Source organism: Hyperolius riggenbachi, chromosome 2, assembly GCF_040937935.1.
Source record: "Hyperolius riggenbachi isolate aHypRig1 chromosome 2, aHypRig1.pri, whole genome shotgun sequence".
In the NCBI taxonomy this organism is placed as follows: domain Eukaryota; kingdom Metazoa; phylum Chordata; class Amphibia; order Anura; family Hyperoliidae; genus Hyperolius; species Hyperolius riggenbachi.
The window spans coordinates 6,214,670-6,239,736 of record NC_090647.1 but is presented as its reverse complement, the minus strand read 5'-3'; the positions used below and the strand labels follow the sequence as shown (position 1 = coordinate 6,239,736).

Genomic DNA, 25,067 nt, shown 5'->3' with positions numbered 1-25,067 from the left:
AGAGCCCACCCAGCACAGATCAGCTAAGACAGCGCTGGTCCTTAAGGGGGGGTAAAGGGTGGGTCCTCAAGTGGTTAAGGCCAGGTAGTCGGCTACCTGCCGTTCCAGGCGTTGGTGGAGGGTGGATCCGGAAGGGCTACGGCGAGGCGTTGGTCTAAAGAACGTCCGCATGTCCGACATCACCATGAGATCGCTGGAGCGTCCTGTCTTTGACTGCGTGGACACGGGAGGAGGATTAGTGTCAGTGGTACCTTGCTGGCGTTGTGCTGTCACATCACCCTTAAAGGCATTGTAAAGCATAGTTGACAGCTTGTTCTGCATGTGCTGCATCCTTTCCACCTTCAGGTGAGTTGGTAACAGGTCCGCCACTTTGTGCCTGTACCGAGGGTCTAGTAGCGTGGCCACCCAGTACAGCTCATTCCCCTTGAGGTTTTTTATACGGGGGTCCCTCAATAGGCAGGACAGCATAAAAGATGACATCTGCACAAAGTCGGATGCAGATGTACCATCCATCTCCTCTTGCTCTTCCTCAGTGACGTCACGTAAGTCAACCTTCTCCCCCCAGCCGCGAACAATACCACGGGAAGGTTGAGCAGCACAAGCCCCCTGCGACGCCTGCTGCGGTTGTTCTCCTGCCGCCGTCCCCTCCTCCTCCTCCTCCTCCCCCAAAGAAACACCTTGCTCATCATCCTCTGAGTCTGACTCGTCTTCTGCACACGACTTCTCTTCTTCCTCCTCCTCCTCCCCCCTCTGTGCTGTCGCAGGTGTTGAGGAAACAGCTAGGTCTGATGAAAATTGGTCCCATGCCTGTTCCTGCCGTAACGGTTCCTGGTCACGCTCATTCGCAGCTTCATCCGCCACTCTACGCACAGCATGCTCCAAGAAGTAAGCGTAGGGAATTAAGTCGCTGATGGTGCCTTCACTGCGGCTCACCAGGTTGGTCACCTCCTCAAACGGCCGCATGAGCCTGCATGCATTTTTCATCAGTGTCCAGTTGTCGGGCCAGAACATCCCCATCTTCCCAGACTGTTTCATTCTACTGTAGTTGTAGAGGTACTGGGTGACGGCTTTCTTCTGTTCTAGCAGGCGGGAGAACATGAGCAGGGTCGAATTCCAGCGAGTCGGGCTATCGCAAATCAGGCGTCTCACCGGCAAGTTGTTTTTCCGCTGAATTTCCGCAAAGCGTGCCATGGCTGTGTAAGACCGCCTCAAATGCCCACAGAACTTCCTGGCCTGCTTCAGGACATCCGCTAAGCCAGGGTACTTTGACACAAATCTTTGAACAACTAGATTCATGACATGTGCCATGCAGGGTATGTGTGTCAGCTTCCCCATATGCAAAGCGGCAAGCAGATTGCTGCCGTTGTCGCACACCACGTTGCCTATCTCCAGGTGGTGCGGGGTCAGCCACTCATCCACCTGTTTCTTAAGAGCAGCCAGGAGAGCTGCTCCAGTGTGACTCTCCGCTTTGAGACAAGCCATGTCTAAGATGGCGTGACACCGTCGTACCTGGCATGCAGCATAGGCCCTGCGGAGCTGGGGCTGTGTAGCTGGAGAGGAGAACTGCCACTCAGCCAAGGAGGAGGAGGACAGCGAAGAGCATGTAGCAGGAGGAGAGGAGGTGGCAGGAGGCCTGCCTGCAAGCCGTGAAGGTGTCACAATTTGGTCCGCTGCGCCCTGCTTGCCATCGTTCACCACCAGGTTGACCCAATGGGCTGTGTACATAATGTAGCGGCCCTGCCCGTGCTTGGCAGACCAGGCATCCGTGGTCAGGTGTACCCTTGACCCAACGCTCTTCGCAAGAGATGACACCACTTGCCTCTCAACTTCACGGTGCAGTTGGGGTATGGCCTTTCTAGAAAAATAAGTGCGGCCTGGCATCTTCCACTGCGGTGTTCCGATGGCCACAAATTTACGGAAGGCCTCAGAGTCCACCAGCCAGTATGGTAACAGCTGGCGAGCTAACAGTTCCGCCACGCCAGCTGTCAGACGCCGGGCAAGGGGGTGACTGGCCGAAATTGGCTTCTTCCGCTCAAACATTCCCTTCACGGACACCTGACTGCTGCTGTGGGCAGAGGAGCAGGAAGCGCTGCCGCTGAAGGGCAGAGGCGGAGTGGAGGAGGGTGCCTGTGAAGGTGCAAGGGAGAAAGCGGCAGAAGCAGATGATGCACCTGAAGGAGGAAGAGGAGAAGGAGGGTGACTTTTCTTTTGTGTGCTGCTGCTGCTTTTGCTCAGGTGGCCATCCCATTGCTGTTTGTGCCTTTTCTCCAGGTGCATTCGTAAGGCACTTGTCCCTACGTGAGTGTTGGCCTTTCCACGGCTCAATTTTTGTTGGCAGAGCGAACAGATGGCTTTGCTCCGATCTGAGGCACACGCATTAAAAAATTTCCACACCGCTGAGCCACCCTGGGATGTGGGCACTATGGGGACCTCAGCAGCTGATGCTGAAGGGCAAGTTGGCTGGCTGTACATAGGTGGCGAATGATACATGGTGCCGGACACTGCCACCAGCTGTTTCTGACGAAGAGCTGCCCCAGCTTCTTTCAGCAACTTCTCTCCTCCTACTACTCTCTGACTCCCCCTCTGAACTGTCCCCCTCTTCATCTCCTCTATTGGGAACATACAGAGGATCCGTATCATCGTCATCATCGTAATCATCCTGACCAGCTTCGCTTGCCTCAGAAAAATCCAAACATGCAACATCAGTAGGTCCTTCATCCTCCTTACACGTTACATCCATAGTGTTGCCGCGTAACTCAGACATATGAGCTGGTGAAAATTCATCTGGCTGTAACAACAATGGCTGTGCATCAGTGATTTCACCACTAAATAATTCTTGCGAAGTGTCAAATGCAGCGGAAGTGGTGCTAGTAGTAGCGCTGGTGGCTGAGCAAGATGAGGTGTTCTGTGTCGCTAAATACTCAACCACGTCCTGACAATCTTGGGAGGTGATGGGACGTGCCTTCTTCCGAGCCCTGTATTGTGGGCCAGGTCCACACGAAATTACATTTACATGACCTCGCACAGACCTGCCGGGTGGCCTTCCTCTGGCTCTGGCACTACCTCTTCCTCTACCTGTTTTGTCCATATCGGGTATGCACGGAGTGGTATATCACACTGCGTGCACTCACGTAGGTAGGTGGGTTCACTTAACTGCACAGGTATGCGCACTGATGCGGTGGGTTCACTGAACAGAACAGGTATACAGTGGCGGGTTCACTGAACACAACAGGTATGCAGTGGCGGGTTCACTGAACAGAACAGGTATGCAGTGGCGGGTTCACTGAACACAACAGGTATACAGTGGCGGGTTCACAGAACAGGTATGCAGTGGCAGGTTCACTGAACAGGAATACAGTGGCGGGTTCACTGAACAGAACAGGTATGCAGTGGCGGGTTCACAGAACAGTACAGGTATGCAGTGGCAGGTTCACTGAACAGGTATGCAGTGGCAGGTTCACTGAACAGGTATGCAGTGGCAGGTTCACTGAACAGGTATGCAGTGGTGGGTTCACTGAACAGGTATGCAGTGGTGGGTTCACTGAACAGGTATGCAGTGGTGGGTTCACTGAACAGGTATGCAGTGGTGGGTTCACAGTACAGGTATGCAGTGGTGGGTTCACTGAACAGGTATGCAGTGGTGGGTTCACAGAACAGGTATGCAGTGGCAGGTTCACTGAACAGAACAGGTATGCAGCCAGGAACAAGCTAAGCCTAACTAATCTTTCCCTATGAGAGACAGTCTGCAGCAGCTCGCCCTACTCTCACTAACACAGGCACACGAGTGAGCGTAATGGCCGCCGCTGCCTGCCTTTTATAAGGGGGGGAGTGGCCCCAGGGGCTAGTGTAGCCTAATTGGCTACACTGGGCCTGCTGACTGTGATGTAGAGGGTCAAAGTTGACCCTCATGGTGCATTATGGGGCGAACCGAACTTCCGCAATACTTCGCCTGCGGGACGCGAACGCGAACCACGGAAGTTCGCATGGAACCGTTCGCAGGCGAACCGTTCGGCCCAACTCTAGTGATAGGACAGTCAGTGGTCACATGTGTCCTCCTGCAGGCCATGGAAATCAACTCAAAATGCGGAATCAGCATCTGCACCAATCTGGCACTGAATAAAGCCCCCTCTCTCACCTCCCAATGAGGTCTCTTCACACAGAGCTTGGTGGGTAGAGAATCATCACCCATCCGGAGCGTTGCTAGCCCCATAGATCAGTGGCACGTGCCCCGGATCTATTCTGTGATGCCCAGGATGTCCCCCAGGCAGTGTCAGATTGGTTCCTCAATGACGGGCATGCTGGGAGTTGTGGTGCATCAATCAGGTGTATGCTGGGTGCTGTGGTGCCTCTATGTAGGCATACTGGATGCTGTAGTGCAATGATGGGCGCTGTGATGCTATTATGGGGCATACATGGAGCTGAGGTTCTTCTATGGGGGCATGCTGGGAGTTGTGGTGACTCAATTGGAGGCCCGTGGGAGCATGGCCGGCCTTTGACCTGAGCGACCGGAGCGGTCGCTCAGGGCGCCGGCTTCCAAGGGCGCACTTGCACAGCTGTCTCAACTCGCCGCAATGCGCTCCTGCATACACAGCCCCCTCCGATCCCCGGCACTCAGACTGCGTAGTTAGCTGCTTCCTCCTCTCGGCGTATACAGTGACAGTCAGCCGCCTCAGCCAGGCTAATGTGTGTGTCCCACTTGCTCCGCCCGTCGCCGTATTCGTTCATGCCTGCACGCAGCACTGCAACATACAAGTTTTTAGCATCAGCTGCAAGCATAGGCATGGGAGTCGGGGGGCGGCGCTGCTCAGTCTCTGCTGCCTTGCCCTTGGAAGTGAAGTGTGGGCGGACAACACCGGCATCACTTCCTAAGTTCCCAATTCAATTTGCAGAAGCCCTGACTGCTGGGGGACAGTCACAGTCAGACAAGCGGAGGTAGAAAGAAAGTTCCGCTCCGCCACGCCCCCATCTCCTGTTCACTGTACAGCGGCACCGGGCAGCATGTGTAGTGAAGTGACAGGCTGGGGGATGCAGGTGAAAATCTAGAGTGCCCCATAACAAATAACTCTGTCCTGTGGCCTGCCCTGTAAAAGAACCAGCTCCGCCCCCCTGTGGATATGTTATTGGGGGCTTGATGCTGTCTACACATGTGACAGTGTATGACACAGACAGTGGCGTGGAGACTGACATGCTGTGGCTGCTAAGGACAGACCAGTCCAGAAAGAGCCAGAAAAACAATTAAGGTAAGTGACACACTGTCATTCAGTATATCACAAGAAGGTTGGTAGTGTCCCCAGATTTGATGGCTCCTCTGGCTATGCACTGTAGGGAATGGCAGGCATTTGATGGCCTGGCCATCAAATTACATGCCTGCTGCCTACAGACAGTGCAGCGATGATGAGCCATCAAATCTGGGGACACCACCAGTACCAGATGGCCATCACATTGTGGAGTAAGCCTACAGTGTTCAGCCAGAGGAGCTATTAAATCTGGGGACACTACCAGGTGGTCAGCGAGATTTCTCGCTAAACATCTGGTAGTGTCCCTCGATGTGATGGCTCATGGCTGCTGCTGTCCTGTCTGTCAGCATGCAATTTGATTGCAAGCTCTTCTGCATAGTAGTGCCCTGGCACAGTGTCTGGCTGCTGGGAACCATGTGGGTGGACATTACCGTCCATCGCCATTCGCCTGTGGAGGGGGTGGGGTAGATTGAGAGCGGTGATAGGCTATTGCAGAAAGCTGAACAGCCCTGTAACAAAAAGCCCTTTACAGGCAACAGCTTTAGGCGAAAATTTATGCGAAAATATTCGGCGAATTTTCGCCTTTCGAAACGAAAATAGTACTTATTTTCGCGAAAATTCGGTGAAAAGAATATTTGCATTTTCGCTCATCACTGATTACAATACAGAGGTACCAGTTTAACAGAGAGCCAGCTCTGCACACAAACCACTCACAGGAAAAGTGGCCATACATTAGCCGATGATGGGCAGATTCAACCGAGACAAATCTCTCTCTGATCAAATCTGTTTAAAGAGAGATGTGTCAGCTTCCCATACACTGCAGGCCGATTCATTTCATGCTGAAATCGACCAGGAATTGGCCTTGTGACTCTGAATTTGCCGCCTCGCCGGCCACATGCTATCCACTAATGTAAAATGCTCCCTATACATTACCTTTCCATGTCCTCTGCTGGCTCCATGCTCCATTTGCAAGCTGCATACATGTGCCCCACGTGGTTGCAAGTGTACTGTAGGGGAACATCTGGCTACCTATAATGGATGGGCTCCAGTTTATTACACTTTCTTCTGTTTACTGCACTTACATCTGACTACCTATACTTAAAGGGGGTGAGGCATCTGGCTAACTTTACGGAGCGGGAACATCTCTGGCTACCTACACTGGGCAACCCAGCTGCTCTTGCTGGAATTACAAGGTGTGCTCCTGCATGTGTGTGTCTTGGTTGGGATACTTTTTCAGGGGTGGCTGGTGATAGTGGGCCTTGGGCGGCAAAAAAGTACAAATCCAGCCCTGTGTGTCACGGAGATCTGAGCATCTGGGCATGATGTGTCAATTGGGGAACACAATCCCAGGAGAAAAAGTGAATTGCATATGAAGGGGGGCGGGTGAAAAGGGGGGGAGGGGGGCACCAAAATCAGGCTTTGCACAGGGTGCTGTGAAACCTAAGGCCGGCCCTGCGTGGGAGCATGGGAGGGGGGCCACTAGAAGGTCAGGGAGTGCTATGGGGGAACTGGCAGATAACCTGGTGGCAGGGCAGCCCGCCCAGCAGAAAGTCCGCCCAGCCAGCACAGAAGCCGGGTAACTCTGCCCAGTTATGTGTAAATTACACTGCTTATTTATGTGAGTTGCTGCATTTTTTGTAATATTAATGAAGAGGGGGCTTCATCCAACATTTAGGCTGGGCAGGCCTACCTAGACTGCTGTTAAGTTCATTATTATTATTAGAGATGCTGATGAACAGTTCGCTAGCAAATCTCTATGTGCTGCTACTACTTCCGGGTCGCTATGACCCGGAGTAGTACAGCTGCGCTGTTCCAATGCTGCTCATCCATGATCATGCGCCTGTTGCCGGGCACTCTCTGTGCATGAGTGTAACGTCACTCATGACGTCACGCACATGCGCAGAAAGTGCCCGGCAACAGGTGCGCGATCAAGGACACGCACCTCCAGGCCGGAGCAGCTGTACTACTCCAAGTCATAGCGACCCGGAAGTAGTATAGTGTGAGGGGTTGGCCAGCGAATCATTCGCGAACCGTTCACCGACATCTCTAATTATTATTTATTTATATAGCGCCAACATATTCTGCAGGGCTGTACAAAGCAAAGTAAGACAACACGGGAAACATAGGTACAACCAAAAAATATACAGCAGAGTCTCAAGCAGCACAAATATTGCAACAAAAACAGTAAACATTAGGAGGAGGACCCTGCCCTTGGAGGATGACCCTGGATGAGGCAGTGAGCCTTTGCCTCTGATTACATTGTGAACAGATATGTAAATAGGGGCCAAAAAAAGTTATAAGCTTGTCTGAAAAGGTGTATTTTAAGAGTGCATTTGACGATGTCCAGGTCTGGAGCATGGCGTACAGGCTGTGGAAGAAAGTTCCAGAAGAGGGGTGATGCTCGTGTAGAGTCCTGGATGCAAGCATGAGAGGAGTTGATCAGTTTAGAGGCCAGGAAAATTTTCTTGGGAGGAGCAAAGGTTGTGGGAGGGAAAATATCTAGAGATTAGTGAGGAGATGTATGGAGGAGACAACTCGTGGAGGGCTTTGTATGTTAGAGTCAGGAGTTTGAACTGGATCCTCTGGGTAATGGGTAACAAGTAGAGATGTAGCGAACGGTTCGCCGCCGAACGGTTCCAGGCAAACTTTGGGGGTTCGCGTTCGCCTGTACCAGGCGAACTTTTGCGGAGGGTCAACTTTGACTCTCTGCATCACAGTCAGCAGGCACATTGTAGCCATTCAGGCTACACTAAGCCCTGGAGCCCCACCCCCCCTTATATAAGGCAGGCTGCAGCGGCCATTAGCCTCACTCGTGTGCCTGCTAGTGAGAGGAAAGGGACAGCTGCTGCAGACTTGTTCTTCTAGGGACAGATTAGTTAGGTTCTTGGCTGCTTAGCATGCTGCTGGCTGATTATTATTGCTTTTATAGCACCCCTCAACAGCTGTTTTCAGAGCTCATCCTGTACTTTTTTTTTTTTTCTGTGTCAAACTGACACTTTTGTTGCATGCACAGCCTTGCTAATTCATAGGGCTTGATTCACAAAGCGGTGCTAACCTACTTAGCACGTCTAAAGTCTTTAGACGCGCTAACCAGGGTGCTAAGTAGGTTAGCACCGGATTTCTCAATCATATCGTGCACTAACTTTGCGCGCGTAAAGTTTTACGCACGCAAAGTTTTACGCGCGCTAAGTCCCATAGGCTTTAATGGGCACTTCGCTTGGTGCGCCCTGCGCTCTGTGCAGTACACGCGTAAAGTTTTACGCGCATAAAGTTTTGAACCCGGCTCACTGCATCTAACTACCTGTTGTGTTGAGTGAACCCACCTCACTGCATCTAAGTACCTTTACTGTTCAGTGAACCCAGCTCACTGCATCTAACTACCTGTTGTGTTGAGTGAACCCACCTCACTGCATCCAACTACCTGTTGTGTTGAGTGAACCCAGCTCACTGCATCTTACTACCTGTTGTGTTCAGTGAACCCACCTCACTGCATCTAAGTACCTTTACTGTTCAGTGAACCCAGCTCACTGCATCCAACTACCTGTTGTGTTGAGTGAACCCAGCTCACTGCATCTTACTACCTGTTGTGTTCAGTGAACCCACCTCACTGCATCTAACTACCTGTTGTGTTGAGTGAACCCACCTCACTGCATCTAAGTACCTTTACTGTTCAGTGAACCCAGCTCACTGCATCTTACTACCTGTTGTGTTCAGTGAACCCAGCTCACTGCATCTAAGTACCTTTACTGTTCAGTGAACCCAGCTCACTGCATCTAACTACCTGTTGTGTTGAGTGAACCCAGCTCACTGCATCTAAGTACATTTACTGTTCAGTGAACCCAGCTCACTGCATCTTACTACCTGTTGTATTCAGTGAACCCAGCTCACTGCATCTAAGTACCTTTATTGTTCAGTGAACCCAGCTCACTGCATCTTACTACCTGTTGTGTTCAGTGAACCCAGCTTACTGCATCTAAGTACCTTTATTGTTCAGTGAACCCAGCTCACTGCATCTTACTACCTGTTGTGTTCAGTGAACCCAGCTCACTGCATCTTACTACCTGTTGTGTTCAGTGAACCCAGCTCACTGCATCTAAGTACCTTTACTGTTCAGTGAACCCAGCTCACTGCATCTAAGTACCTTTACTGTTCAGTGAACCCAGCTCACTGCATCTAACTACCTGTTGTGTTGAGTGAACCCACCTCACTGCATCTAAGTACCTTTACTGTTCAGTGAACCCAGCTCACTGCATCTAACTACCTGTTGTGTTGAGTGAACCCACCTCACTGCATCCAACTACCTGTTGTGTTGAGTGAACCCAGCTCACTGCATCTTACTACCTGTTGTGTTCAGTGAACCCACCTCACTGCATCTAACTACCTGTTGTGTTGAGTGAACCCACCTCACTGCATCTAAGTACCTTTACTGTTCAGTGAACCCAGCTCACTGCATCTTACTACCTGTTGTGTTCAGTGAACCCAGCTCACTGCATCTAAGTACCTTTACTGTTCAGTGAACCCAGCTCACTGCATCTAACTACCTGTTGTGTTGAGTGAACCCAGCTCACTGCATCTAAGTACATTTACTGTTCAGTGAACCCAGCTCACTGCATCTTACTACCTGTTGTATTCAGTGAACCCAGCTCACTGCATCTAAGTACCTTTATTGTTCAGTGAACCCAGCTCACTGCATCTTACTACCTGTTGTGTTCAGTGAACCCAGCTTACTGCATCTAAGTACCTTTATTGTTCAGTGAACCCAGCTCACTGCATCTTACTACCTGTTGTGTTCAGTGAACCCAGCTCACTGCATCTTACTACCTGTTGTGTTCAGTGAACCCAGCTCACTGCATCTAAGTACCTTTACTGTTCAGTGAACCCAGCTCACTGCATCTAAGTACCTTTACTGTTCAGTGAACCCAGCTCACTGCATCTTACTACCTGTTGTGTTCAGTGAACCCAGCTCACTGCATCTTACTACCTGTTGTATTCAGTGAACCCACCTCACTGCATCTAAGTATCTTTACTGTTCAGTGAACCCAGCTCACTGCATCTTACTACCTGTTGTGTTCAGTGAACCCAGCTCACTGCATCTAAGTACCTTTATTGTTCAGTGAACCCAGCTCACTGCATCCAACTACCTGTTGTGTTCAGTGAACCCACCTCACTGCATCTAAGTACCTTTACTGTTCAGTGAACCCAGCTCACTGCATCTAACTACCTGTTGTGTTGAGTGAACCCACCTCACTGCATCTAAGTACCTTTACTGTTCAGTGAACCCAGCTCACTGCATCTTACTACCTGTTGTATTCAGTGAACCCAGCTCACTGCATCTAAGTACCTTTATTGATCAGTGAACCCAGCTCACTGCATCGTATTACCTGTTGTGTTCAGTGAACCCAGCTCACTGCATCTAAGTACCTTTACTGTTCAGTGAACCCAGCTCACTGCATCTAAGTACCTTTACTGTTCAGTGAACCCAGCTCACTGCATCTAAGTACCTTTACTGTTCAGTAAACCCAGCTCACTGCATCTTACTACCTGTTGTATTCAGTGAACCCACCTCACTGCATCTAAGTACCTTTACTGTTCAGTGAACCCAGCTCACTGCATCTTACTACCTGTTGTGTTCAGTGAACCCAGCTCACTGCATCTAAGTATCTTTATTGTTCAGTGAACCCAGCTCACTGCATCTAACTACCTGTTGTGTTGAGTGAACCCACCTCACTGCATCTAAGTACCTTTACTGTTCAGTGAACCCAGCTCACTGCATCTTACTACCTGTTGTATTCAGTGAACCCAGCTCACTACATCTAAGTACCTTTATTGTTCAGTGAACCCAGCTCACTGCATCGTACTTCCTGTTGTGTTCAGTGAACCCAGCTCACTGCATCTAAGTACCTTTACTGTTCAGTGAACCCAGCTCACTGCATCTTACTACCTGTTGTGTTCAGTGAACCCAGCTCACTGCATCTAAGTACCTTTATTGTTCAGTGAACCCAGCTCACTGCATCCAACTACCTGTTGTGTTCAGTGAACCCACCTCACTGCATCTAAGTACCTTTACTGTTCAGTGAACCCAGCTCACTGCATCTAACTACCTGTTGTGTTGAGTTAACCCACCTCACTGCATCTAAGTACCTTTACTGTTCAGTGAACCCAGCTCACTGCATCTTACTACCTGTTGTATTCAGTGAACCCAGCTCACTGCATCTAAGTACCTTTATTGTTCAGTGAACCCAGCTCACTGCATCTTACTACCTGTTGTGTTCAGTGATCCCAGCTCACTGCATCTAAGTACCTTTACTGTTCAGTGAACCCAGCTCACTGCATCTAAGTACCTTTACTGTTCAGTGAACCCAGCTCACTGCATCTTACTACCTGTTGTATTCAGTGAACCCACCTCACTGCATCTAAGTACCTTTACTGTTCAGTGAATCCAGCTCATTGCATCTTACTACCTGTTGTATTCAGTGAACCCAGCTCACTGCATATACCTAGCATCCCCCCGAGATAGACAAACCAGGTAGAGGAAGAGGTAGAGGCAAACCCAGAGGAAGGCCAGCAGGCACCGGCAGGTCTGTGCGAGGTGGTGTTGCTATGATTTCGTGCGGACCTGGCCCAAAATACAGTGCTCAGAAGAAGGCACGTGCCATCACTTCCCAAGATCAGGACGTGCTTGACTATTTAACACAGAACACCCCATCTCCCGCAGCGACCAGCGCTACAACAAGCACCACATCTGCTGCATTTAACACTTCGCAGGAGTTATTTGGTGGTGGTGGTGAAATCACTGATTCACACCCACTACTGCAACAACAAGAAGAAGGCGCAGGTACACCACCTCATACGTCTGAGTTAGGTGGCGATAGTATGGATGTAATGTGTGAGGAGGGGGATGATGAACCACCTGAAATTGGTGCAGTTAAGGAGGTGTCTGAGGAAAGCAAAGCTGGCCAGGAGGATTATGATGACGATTATATGGATACCACATATGTTTCCGGTAGAGGAGATGACCATGGGGACAGTTCAGAGGAGGAGTCAGAGAGGAGTAGGAGGAGACGACTTCATGATAGAAGCAAAGGGAGCTCGTCCCCAGAAACAGCTGGGGGCAGTGTCCGGCGCCATGTATCGCCAGCTATGGCCAGCCAGCCAACATGCCCTTCAACGTCAGCTGCTGATGCCACCGTAGCGCCATCACCCCAGGGGGGCTCAGCGGTTTGGAAATTTTTTCACGTGTGTGTCTCAGATCAGAGCAAAGCCATCTGTTGTCTCTGCCAGCAAAAATTGAGCCGTGGAAAGGCCAACTCTCACGTAGGGACAAGTGCCTTACGAAGGCACCTGGAGAGAAGGCACAAACAGCTATGGCAAGAACACCTGAGGAAAAGCAGCACCCCTCAAAAGACAAGCCACCCTCCTTCTCCTCTTTCTCCTTCAGGTGCATCGTCTTCATCCACTTTCTCCCTTGCACCTTCACAGCCACCCTCCTCCACACCGCCTCTTCCCTTCAGCGGTTCCTTCTCCTCTGCCCACAGCAGTACCCAGCTGTCCGTGAAAGAAGTATTTGAGCGTAAGAAGCAAATGTCTGCCAGTCACCCTCTTGCCCGGCGTCTGACAGCTGGCGTGGCGGAACTATTAGCTCGCCAGCTATTACCATACAAGCTGGTGGAGTCGGAGGCTTTCCGTAAGTTTGTGGCCATTGGTACACCGCAGTGGAAGATACCAGGCCGCAATTATTTTTCACAAAAGGCCATACCCAAACTGTACCGTGCAGTTGAGAGGCAAGTGGTGTCATCTCTGGCACACAGCGTTGGGTCAAGGGTCCACCTGACCACGGATGCCTGGTCTGCCAAGCACGGGCAGGGCCACTACATTACATACACAGCCCATTGGGTCAACCTGGTGACCGATGGTAGCAAGCAGGGAGTATGTGGCTGCGCAGCGGACCGACTTGTCACACCTCCACGGCTTGCAGGCAGGCCTCCAGCCACCTCCTCTCCACCTGCTACCACCACTTCGCTGTCGTCATCCTCCTCCTCCTCCTTGGCTGGTGCCGCGATCTCCTCTCCAGCTACACAGCCCCAGCACCCCAGGGCCTATGCTGCATGCCAGGTACGACGGTGTCACGCAGTGTTAGACATGTCTTGCCTGAAAGCGGAGAGTCACACTGGAGCAGCTCTCCTGGCTGCTCTTAACAAACAGGTGGAGCAATAGCTGACCCGCACAAGCTTGAGATCGGCAACATAGTGTGTGACAACAGCAGCAATCTCATTGCTGCGTTGAATTTGGGAAAGCTGACACACATACCCTGCATGGCACATGTGCTGAATCTGGTCGTGCAAAGATTTGTGTCCAAGTACCCAGGCTTAGAGGACGTCCTGAAGCAGGCCAGGAAGTTGTGTGGGCTTTTCAGGTGCTCTTACAAGGCCATGGCACGCTTTGCGGACATTCAGCGTAGAAACAACTTGCCGGTGAAACACCTGATTTGCGATAGCCCGACTCGCTGGAATTCCACCCTGCTGATGTTCTCTCGCCTGCTAGACCAGGAGAAAGCCGTCACCCAGTACCTGTATCATTACAGTACAAGAACACAATCTGGGAGGATGGGGATGTTGTGGCCCAACAACTGGACACTGATGCGAAATGCATGCGGGGTCATGGAGCCCTTTGAGGAGGTGACCAAACTGGTGAGTCGCGATGAGGGCACCATCAGCGACTTGATCCCCTACGCCTACTTCCTGGAGCGTGCCGTGCATAGAGTGGTGGATACAGCTGTGGAGGAGCGTGAACGAGAAGAGTTACGGCAGCAGGAGTTGTCGGAGCCATTTATACCCGAACCCGATGTTCCCACAACACCTGCGGCAGCACAGAGGGGAGAGGAGGAGGAGGAAGAAGAGGAGTCGTGTGGGGAAGGAGAGGAGTCAGACTCTGATGATGGTGATGATGAGGAAGGTGTTTCTGTGGAGGAGGAAGAGGCGGCGGAAGAAGAACAACCGCGGCAGCCGTCACAGGGGGCTTCTGCTGCTCCACGTTCCCGTGGTATTGTTCGTGGCTGGGGGAGGAAGAGGAGTTGCATCCCGTCACTGAGGAAGAGCAAGAGGAGATGGAGACTACGTCTGCATCCAGCTTTGTGCAAAAGTCCTCTTTTATGTTGTCCAGCCTGTTGAGGGACCCCCGTATCAAAAAACTCAAGGCGAATGACCTGTACTGGGGGGCCACGCTACTAGACCCTCGGTACAGGCACAAAGTGGCGGACCTGTTACCAACTCAACACAAGGCGGAAAGGATGCAGCACTTGCAGAACAAGCTGTCGATGATGCTTTACAATGCGTTTAAGGGTGGTGTGACTGCACAACGCAATCAAGGTACCACTGGCAGTAACCCTCCTCCTCCCAAGTCCACGCAGGCAAGGACAGGACGCTCCAGCTATCTCAGGGTAATGTCGGACATGCGGACGTTCTTTAGTCCAACTCCTCGCCATAGTCCTTCCGGATCCACCCTCCACCAACGCCTGGACCGGCAGGTATCCGACTACCTGGCCTTGAGTGTGGATGTAGACACTGCGAAAAGCGACGCTGAACCCTTGGACTACTGGTTGCGCAGGCTTGACCTGTGGCCAGAGCTGTCCCAATTTGCCATACAACTTCTCTCTTGCCCTGCCACAAGCGTCCTGTCAGAAAGGACCTTCAGTGCAGCTGGAGGCATAGTTACTGAGAAGAGAAGTCGCCTAAGTCACGACAGTGTTCAGTACCTGACCTCTATCAAAATGAATGAGGAATGGATCATGGAGGGCTACTGCATGACCGAAGACTAAGTCAATCCCCACACACAGCATCTCTGCCTGCAGGCCGCTTGCCTTCTCCGCCACCACCAACAGGGTCCAGGACTCTAGGCGGATTCCTGAATTTTTAAGGCCGCTGCTAGCAGCAGCCGCTACACTAATTTTTCTGGTGCATGTACATGCCTGGCTTATTTTTCTGGCTTCACTGCGGGCGGCTGCAACAAAAAACCAAAAGGCATGTGCATGTGCCCATCCTCCTTCGTGATCATTACCTTGCTGCGGTAAAGGGGCTTGCGTATCACAATGAAGCAATGACCACCGGCTATTTGAGTGTCTCGGGTGGGGGTGGCACACAAAAGATAATAAGGTCGTTGCTTCATTGTGGTTAGACCAAATTTGATCAGCTGGACAGTCACTGTTGTTCTATCATTGAGCTACCACAGCCCGGCGACCATATGGGCTTGAAAAACGCCACGGCCTACACTCTGGCCACGGTGCACACCAGTCCAGCACGGCCGTCACTATGCAAACAGCTGTTTGCGGTGCGTTACACAGTGAGTTTGGTGTGTCAGTGTGAAGCAGAACTCTAATTACACTCCCTGATTGATGTATACCCATGCAAGATGTTTGAAAGCACTTTAGGCCTGCAATTTAGCATTCAATGTGATTTCTGCCCTTAAAACGCTGCTTTGCGTCAAATCCAGATTTTTCCCCAGGACTTTGGGCATGTATCCCACTCCGCCATGCCCCCCTCCAGGTGTTAGACCCCTTGAAACATCTTTTCCATCACTTTTGTGGCCAGCATAATTTTTTCTATTTTTCAAAGTTCGCCTCCCCATTGAAGTCTACTGCGGTTCGCGAACTTTTACGCGAACCGAACCTTCCGCGAAGGTTCGCGAACGGGGTTCGCAAACCGAAAATCGGAGGTTTGCGACATCTCTAGTAACCAGTGGAGGGAACGGCACTGTGGGGCTGCATTGGTAGAGCATGTGGAGAGGTGAATGAGGCGGGCTGCTGAATTTAGAAGGGATTGGAGAGGTGCTAGCCTGTTTTGTGGTAGACCACAGAGCAGGGTGTTGCAGTAGTCTAGGCGGAAGATGATTAAGGCATGTACAAGCATTTTGGTGGCCTCTTGTGTGAGGAAGGGATGGATATGTAATATATTTTTGAGCTGGAAATAGCAGGCGGTGGTTAATGAGGCAGTGTGAGGTTTAAAGGAGAGCTCTGAGTCAAGTATAACTGTGGCAATCCAGCCCCACGATTCCGTCTACAAGACGTTAAAAGACCGGTTGCTACATCATCAGAAGGTAGTAATGTGACAGAGCATGCCAATCCCATCTAATCTGCTCCCGTTAGCGTTCGGGGAATAGTCGCCCCCGATAGCAGGAAGTACGGTGAGCAGACTGGCAATAAGGATTGGTTGCAACACTGTCAACAATATGTTATGTGACAATCACTCACCAATCCCATATTACTAGGCCACAGTTGCCATGCAGGTCTCATGCACTAGAGACTTCTAGAGGCAGATTCACTGTGTGCGTAGTAAATGGTTAAGATTGGTTGGAGGTGCCCATACATGTACAATCCCGATTGTATGTACAAATCGGTAAACTAAAAATATTGATTTCATGCTGGAAATTAGGTAATTTCACTACCACCACTCTCCAATTTGATAGGGCGAAGAGACCCCAACACTATCATAATATGGCAGGTTGGCAGCCAGCCCAATCATGTCCGACATGCTCCAGTCACCGTTTGGGGAATAGTCACTTCCGACGGCTTGAAGACTGTGAACAGTGTGACGTTAAAGAAAGGTGACTGGGTCCATATATGATGCAATCTCGATTGTATGTACAATCAAGAAACTAAAGTTATCGATTCCGCACAGGAAATCGGGTACTAGCTAATCCTAGAAAGCAAGAAATGGTTATTTACAACCTAGCTAGCAAATCAACAATTTATAAGAAAATAATAAACAATGCGGTAGTATGACTCTGACTCGTCACAGGCCAGATTCTTTGTAGCAGCAAACAGATGACCAGAACAGGCACAAGACTGAACGATAAAATCGTTAGTTTTATTCTATAAACTTCATGCACATAGCCTACTTTAGCCCACAGATAAATATACCTGTCCGGTACAACAGATTGGTTTGATAGAAAGAGAGTAGAGATGAAAGAGAAACAGAATGCCTTAATGTGCAGTTCAAATACCGTTATTAGTAGTCCATGCGGCAATCGCAAGTCTTTGGTGGAAAGTCCAAGATGCAGCCAGAGGCCATGGTAGGAAATAATCCGAGTGATTTTTGCCATTGTCCAAGCTGGCTTGTCGGTTGATTTTAACTCGATGCCAGATTTAGGAATTTGAACTTTGGAGAGCTGGGGTTTTAATCCTCACTGTAGATGGGAGGGGTCATGAAACCTACAAGTCCAGCCTTGTGCAATTTGAATAGGGGCAGTGCCCCATTAGACAGGGAGAGATTTTTGCCCAATTCCTGTTTTGCCTACATCAAGAAACAGAATGCATATTCACACTCAGCATAATTTTACAAATCATTTGATACCATACATAAGGACCATGGGTGACAAATAACACAGTTTATGTCCACCCTTTGCAGTACTGGTTCTGGAAGATCCAGATGGTTGAAAAATCTCTCAGAACCAGTGTCACGTGAAGTCCAACACACTCTGCAAATTTGAAGGACCTGGTATCTTTGTAACACCAGAAACATTACAAATATAGAAGCCTATGGATTATCATAGATATTTTAGGTTTACAGCAGGTCATTTCTAGTTGAAGAACTCAGCTGGGGGTCTTTGAAGCTAGGACACCAGAGCTACATGTCAGATTCCCTGCTGAGATCGGTGCCGAGCAGTCCCAGCTCTCTCTCCTTTTAATTGGTTCTGTCAAGTTCATATCTGACTTCATCTGATGGATGAGCCATATACTTTCCAGGAATGCTTGGGAACAGCTTTCTCACCTATGTGTAAGGTTCCGTAATTGAAAGCTATCAGTGATTTCTGGCAGAGCCAGAGAAAAGGGGAAAAAAAATGATTAAAAAAAAAGACATTTTTACTATTTTGCAATGAAATTTGCGTTTGTGACTCAAATGTGAGCATCAGAATAACCCCCAAGCAGCGGGCCTTAGAGCTTGAGGTTATTGGGGTGTTGTCTACAGTTATGGTTGCAATTAGTGGGGGTGTAGATTGTGACTACTCATGTTCATGTAAGTTTGGCTCTACCCATGACCACACCCACATTCTGATGCATGGCCACACCCATTTTCCAGCGGAAGTGCCCAAAAGTGCCCCAGATCTCTTAGGATCCTAGCAACACCCCTGCCACCCAGTATGCTAATCAACAATATTTCACCCACCTAAGAGGCTGATTAATGAGAGCAGTTCCAGAGTGGCAAAATAGACTCCCTACATGTAGAACTCAATCGTTTTCTAGTACAATGCAACTGTTCCTCTTACTGCTCTTTCCCTTCACTACTCCTCTTCTTATCTAGCCCAACCCTTGGGTATTATTCTTAAACATTTAATGCAAACCATAACGTGTATGAGGAACTTTAATCCTAGACTCATTCATTTCAATCTGTAGCTTTCCCATGAGAAATCTTTATCTTTTCTCGGGGTCTGTCTGGCTAAAATTGTGGTGAAATCCCTCCCACAGTGTGATGTCATGACCAAGGTCCTGACAGTTTCCTGCCTGTGAACCTTGTTGCATTGTGGGAAATAAGGACTTTTTCCAACTGCCAAGCATGCAGTATCTCCCTCTGTGCATAGAACTCTCAGTAACGATCATTCCGTACAGATCACCTGGCAGAACTAAAGATATCACCACCAGTGATACATTTCAGAATGTAAATCAGGGAGAGGAAATATTTTACAATGGGCACACCCTGACTAAATAACCTATTAATTAATGTTTTACACAATAAGCAAGTTTGCTTATTACGTTCTTTTCATTATAGGTCCTCTTTAAGGCCCAACTCGAAGAGCTTGCTGATGAAGTCTGTTTCCCATTCTGGGCCAATAAAGATTTTCAATTCAACTGAGAGTCTGCAAATAAAAGATCTAATTCTAATTATAGATGACTAATATTTATAGATATTGATTGGATACATTTTGTTATTACTGAAATGTAGAGATGAGCGTAATGACTTAATTACGATTTCGCTAAATTTTGCGTAATTAGTGTAATTACGATTATGGCCGTAAGTACATAATCGTAATGAAGAAGGATTTCGCGAAATTCCGTGTAAGCGTAATTTTCGCGTAATTTTCGCATTACAGTGGGTATCGCGAATTTATGTTTGCCTTGCATGCAACCGTTTGTAAGCGTAGTTACATAACGTAATTTCGCGATAGTTCATATTACTGTAAGCGTTAATTTTCACGTCGTTTTTGCGTTACGGTGGGTATCGTGAAATTGCGTTTGCCTTGCATGCAAACGTTTGTAAGCGTAGTTTACACCCTTGAACTGCACATGCTTAGTTTTAACATTATTTAACGCGAAAAAGCGTTTATATGCGAAAATTTGTTAGCGTTCGTCTGACTACCGCTGATTCGCTTCTGATTGGCTAATGCGAACAAGTAATTTTTTATAGCTAACAAGTAATTACGAAATGCGAAATTACGGGATGGTTTAACGTGAAATTACGTTATGGTTTAACGCGAAATTACATTATGAACGAAACGCGAAATTACGCGTTGAAAATTACGCTTACGGTATTTTCAATTACGATTTTAATGGCAATTACGCTACCATAATTTCGCATCGTAATAGCAAATTTCGCATGCGTAATTATAGTAACGCGAAATTTCGAAAATTTCGGCTCAACCCTACTGAAATGTATTCATTTTATTTTCTATCACGTAAGGGAGGTAAATGTCTTTTTTTTCTGGATTTGTACAGATGCCAAAGCCTGCAGTGATTGCAACTCTACAGCAACCGCCAACTGTGCTGCCAAGTCAGGCTACGTGTCGTGTTCCTGCAAGCCTGGATATGTGGGCAATGGTTGGAACTGCACACTCATGGCATTCTGTGACACCAGTCCATGCTGTCCTGATGGCTACAGCTGGGATAATAAACAAAAGCTATGTGCGGACATCAATGAGTGTGCCAGCCCTACACTGAACAAGTGTTCTCCAACAGACACCTGTGTCAACCGGAACGGCACCTACTTGTGTAATATAAACAGGAATTCCCCATGTGGAGGATCAGAAGGCAGCCCCTGCACCAGTGACCATGACTGTCTGAGGATCAGTGGGGCAGCTCAGTGTGCGGATCCTTGTTATAACTACCAGGAGGTCAATGGAGCCAACCGGCTGGCCAACATCTCCTCCACCGGAAGATTCCCCACTGACCGGAACCTCTTTGGTTGGTACCGTTATGTTGGCACTGGATCCAGCCTGAAGGAAGGGTGTGTGGGACCTCTGAAGTGTGGATCCCTGGAGCCGTTTACTCTAGGAGGAAGCCACCCAAAGATTGGAGATGGGATCCAGATACTGCCTCTACTGATCAACAGTGTGGCCTCCGGATGTTACAATGGGCTAAATATTTCAGTAAAGGCCTGTCCTGGGGGACATTACGTCTACAAGTTTTCTGGATGCCTCAAATTTGATGTCTACTGCACAGGTGAGTCACTATACTGCACAGGTGAGTCACTGTACTGCACAGGTGAGTCACTATATGGCACAGGTGAGTCACTGCATGGCACAGGTGAGTCACTGTACGGCACAGGTGAGTCACTGTACTGCACAGGTGAGTCACTATATGGCACAGGTGAGTAACTGCATGGCACAGGTGAGTCACTGTACGGCACAGGTGAGTCACTGTACTGCACAGGTGAGTCACTATATGGCACAAGTGAGTCACTGTACGGCACAGGTGAGTCACTGTACTGCTACATTACCACAATATTAACTTATCATCTCATCTCTCCTTTGAATCTGATTGGTGGTTATAGGAATTAGAGATGTCGTGAACCTCCGATTTTAGGTTCGCAAACGTCCGTGAACCTCCGCGAAAGGTTCGGTTCGCGAAAAAGTTTGCGAACCGCAATAGACTTCAATGGGGAGGTGAACTTTGAAAATTTTAAAAAATTCTACCGGCTGGAAAAATGATAGAAAACATGTTTCAAGAGCTCTAATACCTGGAGGCACACCTGATTGAGTGAAATACACATCACTGCTGGAGGACCCGTCCTCCCTTCCTCCTTCTCTTCTCCAAGCAAGGTCCTTATACCATTTGACTAAGTTGTCTGCCTACACTAATTAGTTATGGGACAGCTGCTACACACTTTGCTAGGGAGATTTTAATTAGCCTCTTGTGGGTCCCCAACTCCCTCCTCCCCTTCTACCTATTCCCTCCTCCCTCCTACCAGGGGGGGGAGGGTCTCATCTGCCAGGGAATTATACTATTTCAAAAACCAGTTTACATCATACCATGGCTGGGAATTGAACCCAGATCTCACTGTGTGGTGGGAAAGTCACCCTAACCACTGTACCACTACAGTAGTAACTGAAGCTGGCCTAAAATTTACCATGTATGCTCAATGCAATAGAAACATTAGGTTGCTTAAAGGGAACCTTAACTGAGAGTGCAGAAGAGAGGATGGGCGGGCCTCCAGCAATGAGAGAAGTGTGTTTGGCAATAATGTGTCTGCTGACAGTGATATGGAGGGTCAAAATTTTGCTCAATAGAGCATTATGGGGCGAATTGAACTTCTGCAAAAGTTCACCTGATGCAGGCGAACGTGAACCCCCAAAGTTTGCCTGGAACCGTTCGCAGGTGAACTGTTCGCGACATCTCTAATAGGAATGCCACTCCAGTTGATAAACCAAAATATGGGACTCTATTGTGTGCTTTGGGTGGGATCACTTGAAGACTCTAATGAAAGTTTTTTTTTTCTCTTTAGATCCTGCACCCAATATCCCAATGACATCAACTGCTACTTCAAGATCAACATCTACTCCCACAACTACTACAGCAACCACTACTCCCACAACTACATCAATAACTACTTCTCCCACAACTACATCAACAACCACTACTCCCACAACTACATCAACAACAACTACTCCCACAACTACATCAACAACAACTACTCCCACAACCACTACAACAACCACTACTCCCACAACTACTACAACCACTACTCCCACAACTACTACAACAACCACTACTCCCACAACTACTACAACAACCACTACTCCCACAACTACTACAACCACTACTCCCACAACTACTACAACAACAACTACTCCCACAACCACTACAACAACCACCACTCCCACAACCACTACAACAACCACCACTCCCACAACCACTACAACAACCACTGCAACAACCACTACTCCCACAACTACAACAACTACACCCACAACAACAACATCCACTACTTCAACTACAACTGTTTCAGCTGTATGTTCAACAGGTAACTTTACAATAATGTTCAAACAAAATAACTATTCCACCAGAAACAGAACTAGCTGCTCGGAAATGTAAATATTCACCAATCCTCTTAAAAGCAGTTTTAGCTTGTCTCCTGGAGCAAATATTAACCCCCTGCCTACCAGAGGCAGCTATAGGAACTGTATGTAACGTAGTGCTGCTCGGATACCCCTTTTTAAAATCTGAATTGAATTCATATCTGGATACCCAGATACCTGGATCCGAATCGGATAGCCGAATGCAAAATTTTTGGTACCCGAATAGAATTAGATATCCTAACCCAGTATCTGGGATATCCGGTTGGATTCGGATATCAGGATAGAAAACCGGAAGTGGCCTTTAAATTGCTTCCAAAATGTTTTTTAGGGTAAATGAGGCATGTAGCATCATGTTTTTTTTTAAAGAGAAACACTAATTGATTATGTGGGGAGTTAAAATACAAAAAAAAAAAAATGGCCGTAAATTAACATCAGGCCTAGGTTCCAGACAGCGGTCGTGCAGCCCACATTGTGTCCAAAGTCCAACCGCACAACTCGGACATCACAGTTTTCAGCCCAGACACCTCCAAAAATTACACAGCAATTGTGTTTAGATAGTTCACCATGGCACCTAGTGTTGGTACCATGGCACAGTTAAAACATTAAAAAGGAGAGTGTAACGATTGTGGAATTCTCTCCATGGTCAGTGCACAGGATGTGCGCTGACACTGCGGAAATCCTCCACAAGCGTATTGTCAGAATTCTAGCGGTTTTATTTATGCAGGAAAAGATGTCATATGGATATGTGTTAAGTTTTAAAGTTCTATGCAAAATTTCATTGTAAAGTGAAAAGTTAGAGTACTTTATATTGCTCTGTGACATAGCATATTCCAGGCTGTGAGGCCTATAAGATTATTCTAGCTACAAAAAGTCAGAGCATTCTTGTTTATGCTAGTGTGTGGCCTTGATATTTAAAGAGGCTTCTGTGTGAAGACAGGAAGCAAGTTAAACTTACATTACTGCAGTAATTATATATGCACATATTTTTAATTCTTACACATATATTAATCTAAATATTAATGATCAATACAGACCCTTTAAAGAAAGAAATAGTTATTGTTAAACCCTATATAATAGAATCTATTACTTTAAAATATATTTAAAAGCTAGTGATAATTTGAGACAGTAAAACACTCTTGTGAGATTGTTTTAGTTTTAGAAGATGTTGACATGTTCCTTGGCTTGAAGGCCAAGTCCAGCAAAACATTTCCCAGACAGAGAAAGTCAAAATATGAGAGATATAAAATATAAAACAAGGGGTTTTCCCAATTAGTTAAAGATGACTCCATGATGCCACCTGGCATCAACATTATTAATACTGTTTGTTATTTGTTATTAAAGGCTGACCTCTGCCGGTTGAAATTAGATATTTATTTCTTCATCAGAAAGACAAATATATGGAAAAGGATTTTATATTATCAAGATTTAATGTGCAATTATTTCTTTTATGATTAATTGTTTTAAGAAGAATTATATAATAAGCTTTATATTTAAATAAGTATATTAGAAGCCCTGTATGTTTCAATAAGCCTTAAATTGCTGAAGACTCTTACAGGTCTGTGTATAGGGTCAACCTGACCTGGGGAAGTACCAAGACATTCCAACATAATTAGCAGCGAACACTTTATCAGAAATGCGTCATAAATGACATTGTTTAGTCTCCATGTCTGGGTCAGCCAACAGACAAGATGGCTGGTGACGTCCATTTTTAATTAAGTGCGTCAGAAATGACCCTATATCAAATGTCAAGCACTCCAAATGACGTAAATTCCCACAAGATAAGGTAATTAAGAATTTATAAACAATAATATTATGACTTAGGTAATCAAAATATGATAAAGCATTGACGCACGAAAGCTTTAGCCAATCAGAGCCTGGGATTCAGGGAAAGTCCAGATTAGGCAGCCATATTGCCTCCAACCCCTATAAAAGTAGGAGCTGAAAGCTCATAGTTTGCAGAAGCCCAACAATCTCCTGAGAAGACACATGAGGCAGAAGCTACCTTCCCACACGTGGTTCTAGATGCTGAAGAGATGACAGAGAAGGGGTAATATGCTTCATATTCTGGTGATTTACTTTATTAATTTTTCAGCATTAAGTTTTATTAAGATGTTAACAAGAAGTTTTTTAGAAGCTATTTTTTATGCTATTTCTTTAAGAAGATTACTACAAGTTTTACACAGCTACTAGATACACAGCTATTGATACAGATGAGACTACTTTTGATCTTATTCTACATAACACAACTGTTATATTCTTTTTTTTAATGTACTTAGAAGATTGATAATTGCTTGGCTCTAAAGTAGTGTTGGGCGAACATCTAGATGTTCGGGTTCGGGCCGAACAGGCCGAACATGGCCGCGATGTTCGGGTGTTCGACCCGAACTCCGAACATAATGGAAGTCAATGGGGACCCGAACTTTTGTGCTTTGTAAAGCCTCCTTACATGCTACATACCCCAAATTTACAAGGTATGTGCACCTTGGGAGTGGGTACAAGAGGAAAAAAAATTTAGCAAAAAGAGCTTATAGTTTTTGAGAAAATCGATTT

The 25,067-nt window shown here is 47.7% G+C and overlaps 1 protein-coding gene across 1 annotated transcript; it reads left to right on the top strand.

Annotated features, from left to right (window-relative positions):
* Nucleotides 1–12,110: 12,110 nt before the first annotated feature.
* On the top strand, nucleotides 12,111–23,768 carry LOC137542145 (uromodulin-like). Its single transcript, XM_068263846.1, has 4 exons — nucleotides 12,111–12,288; nucleotides 19,939–20,656; nucleotides 22,206–22,462; nucleotides 23,671–23,768. Exons 1-4 carry the CDS (start codon nucleotides 12,111–12,113, stop codon nucleotides 23,766–23,768), a joined length of 1,251 nt encoding a protein of 416 aa, XP_068119947.1.
* Nucleotides 23,769–25,067: the final 1,299 nt, after the last annotated feature.

What these genes read in the sequence shown, in the direction of transcription:
- LOC137542145 (XM_068263846.1), top strand. Translation starts at nt 12,111, where the DNA reads ATGGATGTAATGTGTGAGGAGGGGGATGATGAACCACCTGAAATTGGT. An exon ending in AGAGGAGGAGTCAGAGAGGA is followed by an intron (nt 12,289 to 19,938) that starts GTAGGAGGAGAC and finishes GGATTTGTACAG; the next exon opens with ATGCCAAAGCCTGCAGTGAT. An exon ending in TTCAGCTGTATGTTCAACAG is followed by an intron (nt 22,463 to 23,670) that starts GTAACTTTACAA and finishes AGATTGTTTTAG; the next exon opens with TTTTAGAAGATGTTGACATG.